Here is a 12,050-nt window from a genome sequence, read left to right on the forward strand (position 1 = left end):
ACTGAATCAATAATCAATTCCCAATCTATTATCCATCTGACTATTGATACAATTAAGTAAAAACCTGATTACCACATAAACTAGACTAGGCTTAAAAGTTTGAACAATTTCGAGGTTATTTTTTAGTAAAGACACTTTGTCAGATTTCACAGTGTATGCTTAAGTGTCGTATTGTCACTTTTGTTTAAAAAAAAAAAAAGACAATCTGAAAGCTTCTTTTCTAGTTTACAAGTTTATTGTTGTCACATTGCAAATAATCACATGCAGAGTTGTTGTGTAGCAGTTTGCAACACATTTTAAGTTGGTATAAATACCCAAATAAAAAACAATGCTAACACATGAGCAGTTTTATTGTGTTGGGTTAGATTTGACCGAGCACTTTTTACAGTGTCACTCTAGGATCCGACTGCATTTGTCGTTTTTAAAGCCAGTTTAATGAACATTGTGCGAGTTTTTTAAAGCACAACAGTGGATGAAATGTTCCTGCCAATGTACAGACGCTGATGCTTAGAGCCCGAGCTTGTTCCCCAGTGTGCACTGTGATCAGGGCCTGAAAGAAAGAAGTTCAAGTTGTTTTTGTTTTGCTTTTGTGGCGTCACAACTCTAAAAACTACGATAACATATAGAAAAACACCATAGTGGTTTGGCTGAGTCACAGCAGACTCCCCGGTCGTTCCCACAGACAGTGTAAATCCTATAGGATCATAAAGGCCCTGTGGGTTTTGGGGTCGGGGTAGCTGGGAACAGGAAGTCCAACTTTATCCCTGGACATCTTGTGTGAGTCACATCTGCGGTTCCTGTTGACGGTACTTTTGGCTCTGACTAAACTCCTCACTGGACCCTCGAGGCCGTGTTATTCTGTCTGTCTGTCTGTTTTCGGTGATTAGAGCCGTTACATAATCACATCCTGCTTGTTTTCCCATCAACTGGCTTTTGTAGAGGCAGAATATCACAATTACAGTCGCTTCATGTTAAGGATGATGTAGCATATTGTTCCTGAGAGAGAGAGAGAGAGAGAGAGAGAGTGATTAGTTGGAAATAAAAAGCTCTTGGTGGCAGCAGCTGCTTCATACGTGTGACCGGAGAGACATCTAGTGGACAAAATTATCCTGACAATGCTGAGAAAACAGGAAGTCATTTATCTGACTATGATTGTCTTTCTATTCCCGGTGCTATATGTGTAAAAAATAACAATAACACCTGCAAAATAAAGCATTTATTTTCTTTAAATATCTATATTTTCTTTTCTTCTGACCTCATTAAAACCCCTCTCTTTACAACAAACAAGCTCTACAAGCTTAATGAAGGGAACACATTAAGAATATCACAATGACAAATCATTGTAATTCACCAAATGAGAAAATGTTTCATGTTATATGGGCCATAATTGAACTAATGCGTTCCTAGTAATCAGATTCAGATAAGAGTCTTGCTTTGAGATGTTTTATTAAAGAAGGTGTATGAAACCTGTGACCACAACAGTCATAAATTCAGTTAGTGTGTTGCTTGTGGATGGAATTAAGTGAACATAAATGATTTCCCTTTCTGCTGAGGACCAACTGGAGCCCCCTCAAGGACCAGTTCACTATGAGAATCACTGAATTAAAATAGCCATAGCGTTGTTTTGTATGCTCCCTTGCTGGTAAAAGTTTTAAACGGTGAGTAAATGCTTCATTTAATTTGTATTTTCATGTCATGCACAAGCGTTCCAAACACTCACAGGTTTACAAGACACCAAAATAACAGTTGTAGTGGTCAAACAGCTCAGTGCATTACAACATTAAACATTATTTGCAGCTTAAACAAAATGTTCTGCCTTTTCTCCCAGGCTTAACAAAAAATGTATGTATGTTATCCACATTAAAGCGATAACTAGCCCTATAGGGGTGTTTGTAGCATCGGATAAATCGGGTCCTGTCATCCATGTCGATGTTACTTTCCCACATACCACCTACCTGAGCATTGCTGCTGACCAGGTACAACCTTTCATGGAAACAATACTCTCTGATTGGCTGCAGCCTCTTTCAGCAGGACAATGCACCGTGCCACAAAGCAAAAAATGCTTCAGAGATGGTTTGAGGAGCGCAACAACGAGTTTGAGGTGTTGACTTGGCCTCCAAATTCCCCAGATCTCGATCCAGTCAAGCACCTGTGGGATGTGCCGGACCATGGAGGTCCCACCTCACAACGTACAGGACTCAAAAGGACCTGCTGCTGACATCTTGGAGCCAGATACCACAGCAGGGGTCTAGTGGAGTCCATGCCTCGACGGGTCAGGAACAAATCTTTGTAATGGCTTTTACTGATTTTATTTTATCTGAATGTTTATTATAAAAATCCAGCATTTCTTTTCAACAGCTCACATGTCATGTGACTCCAAACCAATGTGAAATTGCATCACCACACTGTGTGACATATGTTGTATTTGTTTTTCCAATAACTTGCATGTCATGTAATCAGTACCCTGTCTTGTCACACTGGTTGAACGGGACACACCTGTTTTGTTTTGTTGTTTTTTTTTTTTTTTCAAATCACTGCGTCCCCTTTAAAAATCGTTGCACAAACTTACTTCCGCATTAAAAGCCCCGCCCACCTCGCTCCACTCATAATGCCGCTGCCTGATCTGCAGGTCTTGTGACTCCACTTCCCTCCGTCAACATGATCACTACAGTGAGGTGGACGGTGCTGCTGCTGGCTCTGGGCTTCTGCCGGGGGCTGAAGCACAACTACATCGATGACTACGAGGTGGTGGAGGTGGAGGAGGACTGGGATCTGGTGTTCCAGCCCTCCGAACATGGCTCCCTGTGGCCTCTGCCGCAGAAAGTGCAGATCTCGGATGTTTCCTTCAAGCTGATGAGCTCCAGCTTCAGGATCGTTGACGCCAAGCAGTCGTCCGCCGGTCCGAGCTGCAGCCTCCTCCAGGACGCCTACAGGAGGTGAGACGCTCCGTTTTGATTTGCTGTCAAAGTTTCGCTTTGTGCGCCGTGGTGCGTTCAGGGACCCGTCACAGCTCAACAAACAAGTGGCCCCTCTCTCTGAGTGTGTGTGTATGTGTGTGTGTGTGTGTGTGTCCACAGGTATTATGAATACATGTTCGGCAGCGCTAAAAGGCAGCAGCTGTACAAAAGCAGGCGAACAGGCCCCACCGAGCTGACGGAGCTGCAGGTGTGGATCACGTCACCTGACTCTGAATGTGACGGGTACCCCAGCGTGACCTCCGTCGAGTCATGTGAGTGTCTTCCTCTTTGATATCACTTCATATCTGTGCACAATCTGATGCGCATGCGCAGTGCTGCTGGTTGAGTATTTCTGTCTATGCTGTGCTGTAAAATAAAAAAAAAAGTACCCAAACGTCATCGTGTATTATATTTACTGTAAGTGCAATTTACAGGTATTTATACTTTACTTGAGCATTTCCATGTTCTGCCTACTTTTAACTTCTATTCAACTAAACTTTGGAGGCAAGTGTTGTACTTCTTAATCCGTACGTTGATATAATAACTTTAGTTACTTGTTACTTTTAGGATTACATGCTGAGTGCGTGTTTAAATGACTTATTTTATTGACAAGAAAATCCAATAACTTGAAAAATGCTGAACGTCAGATCTGATAATCGGCCAGACAGATCATTGATCGACCCACAGTATATATGCATATGTGTAAATGTGTCATTTACTTTTACTCATACTACTACTATTAATACTTGAATACATTTAATATGAGGTACTTTAAGACTTTTAATTAATTATTATTGATAAGGGTGACATATTTTAACACATTCTCTTTACTTTTACTCAAGTATGAGAACAGATATTAAATGTATTTTAGTATAGATAGTAAAAGTAAATTACACATTAAGTAAAGTGTGTGTATTCTGGATACCAGGCGTCAGATTTTTCTGATTATCAAAATCCAAGTTTAATTTAAGCTGATGAATGTAATAAATTACTTTTAAAAATGTTCTACTTTGATTCTGATGCAGCATGTTATCTGTAAAGTAACTGTCAAAACCCCCGAACCCTTCACTCCACATTTATTTAACAGCTTTTTGTAGACTTTTACAGACAAAACCTTGACGATTTTATAAAACAAGATGCACACTTTGAATTAAACGTACCAACTGATAAAGTATTAACTGACATTCAAATGTCTCTTTTATCTTGCAGCATCTTTTACTTAGTGGTCTGATATTTCTCAACGCCTCTTCTGCGGAAATGAAATTTGCATGTTGTTATCTGCTGGCCGCTGATATTTCTCCACCTCGGAGGTCTTTTCTGTTTAAGGCAGCGTCGTCACAATGTTGACATTTCGAAACACACCTTGAAAAATGTCAGCGTTCAGTAGTATTTTGGATTCCACAGGGTTAAACTGACACAACATTGATATGAGGGCTTTTAGATTTGGATGAAAAGATGGATTTTAACAGGTTTTGTGTTAAAGCAGAAGTGGGAGCAAAAAACATTTAACTACAAATTTTATCTCGCGGCATTGTTGCTTGGTAATCTGATTATTCTTCTGCGGAAATGAAAGCATGTTGTTATCTGCCGGCCACTGATGATTAATCATAAAAAACATCCTTCTCTATTTCAGATATATTTCCCTTTTTTATGGTAGTGTTGTCACGATCCGGACGTTTCTAACTTTGATACAATACCTTGAAAAATGTCAGTAATCAAAAGTGTTACAAGATAAACTCGAGCACTTTACTTTGTATGTCTACTCGACTACATTTCAAAAGGAGACGCTGTGTGTTCCTCCTACATTTATATGACGGTTATAGTCATTACCTTTCAAATTTAAGATGCATTGCATCACACAATCATATGATGAGCACATTGAATAGAGTGTGTAGTTAAAGATTAAACCAGATGCTCACATAGATTTTTGTCTTGTGATCCGTGTCCCTACTGCAGTTTCACCAGAGAGACACTTTCCCTTCTAAACTTCTCATATGATTTAATGTAAATGATACTAAATAGGTTTATACGTTTGCTTTTGAAATACGTCTGTGCCTTTAATTGTAACTGAGTGTTTTTACATTGTTGTATTCATACTATTACCTAAAAAAATTACCTGTATACGCTGAGAATATTGAGCGTCTATCTGATTGTTGAAAGGGGGATATGCTCATCGTATTTACCAGTGGAATTGGAGTTTACCTGGATGGTAGATGCTCAGATTAACAAACTTCTACAGCTTTAGCAGCATAACAACCACCTGCCAGCACTGACCGTGCATCTCTGTTTGTGTCCACAGATGAGCTGTCAGTGGATCAGCCGTTTGCGGTCCTGAAGGCACCGACGGTCTGGGGAGCCCTGCATGGTATGATGACGCGCAAATGAAGAGTTAATGACATTATTTGTTTTCTTGCTGAGGGTTAGATTAGAAAATCCGTCTCACTCTTATGTTGAATACGCTAAGCTAATGTAGCTTCATATTTAACAGACCGACGTGAGAGTTGTATCCATCCTCTCAGCTACGTCTCACCTTATTCTTGTTCCGTCTTTGTAATGACAAAGTGTTTTCAGCCTCTAAAAGATTGAGAACTTCTGCTTTTATGTCATATTTGACTGAAAATCTAGACATTTTTTCACTATTTTCAGACATTTTATTGAAAAAATTATGAATCTAGGAAATTATCAGCATTTTAAACATAAATGAAACAAATCGTTTACTTGCAAAAAAGTATTTTTGACTTCAGCTCTACTCTGGACTATTAAACTGTGTAGGATGTGTCTTTGCACGTATTTTAATATGAAACATGAGCATTCAAAAGCTGTTTAACACAGCAGACGCAGCATTTCAGTAGACTTGCAAACTTGGCGTCACTCCCTGCAAAATAAAACTACAGTGCGTGTTTGTAACTCTGCTCCCATATCTAGGGTGTGTTATCAAGTGACCCACTTTTACCATATGGTATCATAAAAGCTCATAAAAAAGAACCTGGCACGACGACCTAAAGTGTGTTTGTTTGTTTGTAATCCTCGTTCGCAGGTCTGGAAACGTTCAGCCAGTTGGTGTATGAAGACGAATATGGAACTGTAAGTGAACGACTGTATGATTTATTTCAGATTTTCTTTCAAGAATGAGTTTGTCGAATAAGTCAGATTGATTTTTTTTTTTTTTTACTTTTTATCTTTTCAGAAAAGCATCAATTCAACACAGATCAACGACTTCCCCAGATTTGCCCACAGAGGCATCTTACTGGACACCTCTCGTCATTTCCTGCCCGTCAAAGTCATCCTGGCCAATCTGGTGCGTCAGTACAAGATTGTTTCTCTCATTGTTTAAATTCTATTTCCAATTTTTAAATTTTTTTTTCTCTTTGTTTATTCATGCAGGAAACGATGGCGATGAACAAAATTAATGTTTTCCACTGGCACATCGTGGACGATCCATCCTTCCCTTACCTGAGCCGAACATTCCCACAGCTCAGCCGGCAGGTCAGTGACACCGCTTACTGGAGTTAAAACGGCACTTCAAAAATATGTTTAGAAAAAAGAAAAACAGTTATTTCTTGCTTTTAATCAGAGAGGGGGGAATAAATCTGTCAATACTTGTAGAAAGATACTGAAATGCTACCCTCAGGAGCTGGTTCACTGTTGTACTCCTGTTCACAGGGAGCTTACCACCCGTACACACATGTGTACACACCCGCTGACGTGAAGATGGTGATCGAGTGGGCCCGTCTGAGAGGCATCCGTGTCATCCCGGAGTTTGACACTCCAGGACACACACAGTCTTGGGGCAAAGGTGAGTTTTGCAAAGGTTAAAAGATGTTTTCTCTTTTTACAGGTGTGTTTTTAAAAGGTGGTTGTATTAGCTGACTCTGAATTATGTCGTGTTACATTAAAAAAAAAAAAATGCTCTGCCAGATCGTCCTTTATTAATAAACATATTAAAGGTGTAATATTAGGGAAATAGCTGCCTGTCAAATCAGTGCTCCAAACCAGTAGGGGGCAGCATATCACCAGTAACCGCTAGCTGTGCAGTTAACGCTCCTGTGGGTTGCTAGGAGCTAGCTGGTTAGCATGTTAACTTCACTGATTTCTTCATCTTCTGTTGATTTTAGTGGTTAGGTACAAATTTAAACTAATGGATAAAACACATCTAATCGACCTCTTTTCCTCTCAGGCCAGGCGGATCTGCTCACGCCCTGTTACTCTGGCGCCAAACCCTCTGGCACCTTCGGACCGGTGAACCCCATCCTGAACACCACGTACGACTTCATGAAGCTGTTCTTCGGGGAGATCAGCACCGTGTTCCCTGATGCCTACGTCCACTTGGGAGGTGATGAGGTGGACTTCACCTGCTGGTGAGTAATCTGTGTTTAAAAATAATCTCCTTGGCGTCAAAGATCAGACGGCAGATATTGATTTTAGTTTTTTCTGCCTTGCAGGAAGTCCAACCCGGACATTCAGAAGTTCATGGAACAGCAAGGCTTTGGAGACGACTACAGCAAGCTGGAATCATTCTATATCCAAAAGTGTGTTTCCCATTTCGTTGGTTGGTTTTATTCTTTGTACAAGAAGAGAATCATTTTAAATTTTCTGCTTGTTTTTTTTTTTTTTTTGTGGTCTGATAGACTCTTGGAAATCGTCACAGCTACCAAGAAGGGCTACATGATCTGGCAGGAGGTCTTCGACAACGGTGTTAAGGTAACTAAAGAGAAATTGTGTGTAATTCTGCAGAAAATCAATAAAATTATATCCATGTTAAAGTTAGTGTAGCTTGCATATGTAAGTCCTACATTCCTATTTAAATCTGAACATTTTATATGTACTTTTATCACCATTTATCGGTCATTTGTGCCCAACATGTTTTGTTGTTTTTCATTCTGTGTTGTTAAAGGAGTAGTTTGGATGTTTTGGGAAATACGATTATTTGCTTTCTTGTCAAATGTCGGATGAAGAGATTGATACCACTCTCGTGTCTGAGTGCTAAATATGAAGCGATCACCAGCATCAATCTTACCTGACGGGCCAGATGGTTTGTTACACAGAACCATCTGGGAAGTTCTCTTCGGAAAGGGTTTGGAAAAGGGGCGGGCACTTTAAAATGATTTAAGGAACCATCTGTTTGACTTCAGCCAATCAGATCAACAGTAGGTCAGATCAATTAAGTCTGTAAATAATCTTCCGACTTTGGTGTGATCATGTCTTTGTTCAGGCACAACATGGACGTCAAAAATAAGTTGTTTTGCATTCCCCGTGTGTCCAATACTTATGCTAGGCTAAGCTAACTGGTTTCTACTGGTAGCATTATAACTAGCATACAGGTGTGAAACTGGTATCAATCTTCTCATTCGCCGCTCAGATAAAAAGTGAATAAACACATTTCCCAAAATGTCAAAACTACTCCTCACAAAACCACCCACTCATGTAGTGTCTGACCTGAGTACAACAGCGTGGTCTGTAACTATTCCAGCTAAAGTCAGACACAGTAGTGCATGTGTGGATCGGCGGCGGGTCTAATGATGAGATGAGCAGAGTGACAGCAGCAGGGTACACCACCATCCTCTCCGCCCCGTGGTACCTAGATTACATTAGCTACGCTCAGGACTGGCAGAAGTACTACAAGGTTGAGCCGCTCAACTTCAACGGTTAGTTTTTCATCAAAATGGCTACTTACGACGAATCAGTACGTTTTGGTGGAGGAAAACCTTGATTTAGGCAAAGAAAATCTGGATTTTGTTCAACAGGCTTACGCTTGAAAACTGCACAGTTGTGACGGAGTCAGACGACATGGGGCCGTGTGGTTGGTGGTTTTTGGAATGTGTCATGGATTGATGTAGTTCACCACAGTGGAGGACCAATCCTGCTTTATTTGAGGCAATGAAACCATAAAGGAAATACTCAGAAAATGACAATAATGAGTAAACGAAGCCTTGTTTGGGTGAACTGGCTTCAAATCCACCAGCCAGAGGAGAATAACTCAGGTTTGGTCCTTCAGTAAACTGGACCAAGACGAAATTAAGACTGAACCTTTTTTTGAAATCCCAACAATTCCCTAAAATGTGTATATATATTTTTTTTTCCTTGAGTAATCGATTAGTTGTCAGATCTAAATAATGTCAGAAAATGATGAAAAACATGACGTCACACATTGACATAATTTCTGGCTCGCTGCTAGTTTGGCACATCAAACTTAATTTAGCACAGCTGCTCTGTCGTTGTTGTTGTTGTTGTTGTTAGAGGTGCTGGGTCAGGCATGCGTGAGCTGACCAATCAGAGCAGACCGGGCATTCAGGAGGGAGGAGCCTTAATTTCATCATGACAACTAATCGATAAATTGAATATAAGCAGACGTTAAGATTCTTTAAAAGGACTTGACAACGGAAGGCTCAGACATTTTTCGTCTTTGTTCCACTCCACAATTCTCTTCTTTTTATTTTTATTTTTTTTAAATCTTGCTGACACTGATATATTTATGTGTGTGTGCTGTGTAGCTGAAACCAGACACACTTATCCACGTCTGGAAAGGAAACAAGCAGCAATACCAGAATGAGATGGCAAATGTTACATCATCAGGGTACCAGACCCTGCTGTCCACTCCCTGGTACCTGAACCGTATCTCCTACGGCCAGGACTGGCACGGCCATTACAAGGCCGACCCGCAGGATTTTGAGGGTTCGTCTGCTTGATATATTTTCATGGCAAGGCTTTTTTTTTTTTTTTTTCCTGCCCATTGCGACTGGTCATTTGCTTTTTATGCAGCATTGCTTTTTTTTTATTATTATTATTTACATGCTGGTGTTGGCTCTTTGCCCCGCTCATGTGATTGTTTTATTGCTCTGTTGTTGGCCTAGTTCAGATTTTATTAGCTGTATTGACTCTTCAACACAGATATGAAATGTAATAGAGATGTTTGTTCCCTCTGTGCAAACATGTGTAAGCCTGTTGAATGAACAGATGGAAAATATTGTAATTTCAATCAAACGTTTGCCGTCATTAATCACTCCAGTTCAGTGGAAGTTTTAGATTCCCTGGACGCTGCTTTGGCTGCCTGATCTCACCAAATATTAAATTTTTTTAAAAAACAGGAACTGAAGCTCAGAAGAAGCTCGTGATTGGCGGAGAAGCCTGTTTGTGGGGAGAGTACGTGGACGCCACCAACCTGACACCCAGACTCTGGTACTGTACGGCTCACGCGATGCCTTCATAAACTCATTATCAGCACATTGTGAACCTTAGCACATCATATGACAGAAGACTGATCTTATCATCTTTTCCTCGTCTTCGCTGATCCTCAGGCCTCGTGCCAGCGCTGTGGCCGAGCGGCTGTGGAGCGCCAAAGATGTGACGGACATCAACGACGCCTTCAACAGACTGTCAATGCACCGCTGCCGTATGGTGGAGTAAGTATCTGAAGCGTCTTCATTAGGAGGGGTAACGATACGCTAAATCAGCTGTTCGGTTCAGACCTCAATCTTTGGGGCAAGTGAGGACTTTTTTTTTTTTTTTTTAACTGAAATAGTTTTCCCTCCTGTGTTGATGACTTGAGAACAGTGGGAGGATAATCTAACTTCCTTGATTCTTTATCATCTGTGAAAACAGGTTTTAAAATATCTGCAGACTAAACACAAGATACATCTATTGTGTGTGAGCAGGTGATGTTTTTGGACCACTTGACATTACACATGGAGAAAAAATTTCTCCTAGATGTTTTATTTAATGTTTTTTCACAAGTGGGAGGAAAAAAAAGGGAACATATGAAGATTATCCTGCCAAACTTTTTTTTCCGAACCGGTTCTCAATTCATAATCACAGGTGAGAAAACAATTTAGATATCAAGAACACTATGAAGCTAGTATAACTTATAAATATGTAACACTTAACTTAAAGGAACAGTCCACCCAAAATTGAAAATGAAAACATGTTATCAACCTCATGCTGATGGAAAGTCAAGCTTCGTAGTCTACAAAACATTTCTGGAGCTTTACGACAAAAAAGTGTTGCAGCAGTCTCCTAAATGACTGAAGTGGATGGGGACTTGTTTCAAAAACAAATGAAAAAAAGACCAAAATGGCTTCATACAGGGTTCGTACACATTTTTTAAGGTCAAATTCAAGCACTTTTAAGGGTCATTTTTAAGATTTTCCAGCACCTTACTGCTGGGGTAAAATACGTATCTAAAGGAATATATATACTTGTGATTTTTTTCTTCACTTTTTATCACAATTATGTACATTGTTATGCTGTAAACATCTAAAATTATATTCTATAATAGCAAAAACTTCAGAAATTAATTATCAAGTCTGATCCGAATTTTGTGAAAGACACAGAGTTATAATGTCAAGCACTTTCAAGCACTTAAACTAAAATCTAAGCACTTTTCAGACCTTGAAAACACAACATTGAAATTCAAGCACTTTCAAGGATTTCAAGCACCCGTACGAACCCTGTTCATACAAATCATCATCACGTCCCAGATGTATTTGAAAAGACGTCATTTACACTTTCGATGCACAGCTGAGCTCCTGCACCCACTCTTTTTTAGAAAATGACTGAATTCAAATTTTGGTTGAATTGTTCCTTTAAGACCAGTCGACATGTAAGGTGCAGTTTCAGAGTTGTTAAACTCTCCTTTGCATCAGTCTCCAAATACTTCATCATCTAACAAACGTACTCCTGTGCTAGAAGATTGACTGACTATCTTTCTCCTATCCAAGCCGTGGAATCCCAGCTGAGCCGCTGTTCTCCAGCTTCTGTCCCCGAGAGTACAAGGGGATCTGAAAACACAGAGTCTGGCCGTGGGAGCAAGAAAGGGAATCCATACATCCATACAACAGCAACTACCCCCCACGCTTTTAAACTTTAAAATTCAAATGCTGAACTTGCCTTGTCAGAGGTGTCACTGCAGCGATCATCCTCTTTTATCCTTTTAAATCATCCTTTTTAAATCCGCTGAACTCTTGATCGCATTTTATGTCACACACACATCTTGGGATTGATTAATGCACTCATTGTTTTTCTATGAATGTTTGTATATTAACTGTGAATAAAAATGTTTACATTTTAGTTGCTGGTTGTGAGTTTCATCTAAAAAAA

The 12,050-nt window shown here is 40.0% G+C and overlaps 1 protein-coding gene across 2 annotated transcripts; it reads left to right on the plus strand.

Annotated features, from left to right (window-relative positions):
* The first annotated feature begins 2,580 nt into the window (after positions 1 to 2,580).
* On the plus strand, positions 2,581 to 12,020 carry hexb (hexosaminidase B (beta polypeptide)). Of its 2 annotated transcripts, none has more exons than XM_030434852.1 (14): positions 2,581 to 2,936; positions 3,078 to 3,229; positions 5,257 to 5,322; positions 5,995 to 6,041; positions 6,145 to 6,255; positions 6,342 to 6,443; positions 6,621 to 6,753; positions 7,135 to 7,315; positions 7,400 to 7,486; positions 7,586 to 7,658; positions 9,449 to 9,629; positions 10,043 to 10,133; positions 10,253 to 10,357; positions 11,672 to 12,020. In XM_030434852.1, exons 1-14 carry the CDS (start codon positions 2,659 to 2,661, stop codon positions 11,733 to 11,735), a joined length of 1,671 nt encoding a protein of 556 aa, XP_030290712.1. In that variant the 5' UTR covers positions 2,581 to 2,658; the 3' UTR covers positions 11,736 to 12,020. The 2 variants fall into 2 exon arrangements, with proteins under 2 accessions (XP_030290712.1, XP_030290713.1); XM_030434853.1 differs by lacking the exon at positions 9,449 to 9,629 and adding an exon at positions 8,428 to 8,602 and having other exon boundaries at positions 2,583 to 2,936.
* The last annotated feature ends 30 nt before the right edge of the window (positions 12,021 to 12,050 follow it).

Source organism: Sparus aurata, chromosome 12 (assembly GCF_900880675.1).
Source record: "Sparus aurata chromosome 12, fSpaAur1.1, whole genome shotgun sequence".
NCBI lineage: Eukaryota > Metazoa > Chordata > Actinopteri > Spariformes > Sparidae > Sparus > Sparus aurata.

Excerpts from the sequence above, each read along its gene's own strand:
- hexb (XM_030434852.1), top strand. The coding sequence starts at position 2,659 with ATGATCACTACAGTGAGGTGGACGGTGCTGCTGCTGGCTCTGGGCTTC. Across the intron at positions 2,937-3,077 it reads CTCCAGGACGCCTACAGGAG|GTATTATGAATACATGTTCG; the intron begins GTGAGACGCTCC and ends GTGTGTCCACAG. Across the intron at positions 7,659-9,448 it reads TCTTCGACAACGGTGTTAAG|CTGAAACCAGACACACTTAT; the intron begins GTAACTAAAGAG and ends TGTGCTGTGTAG.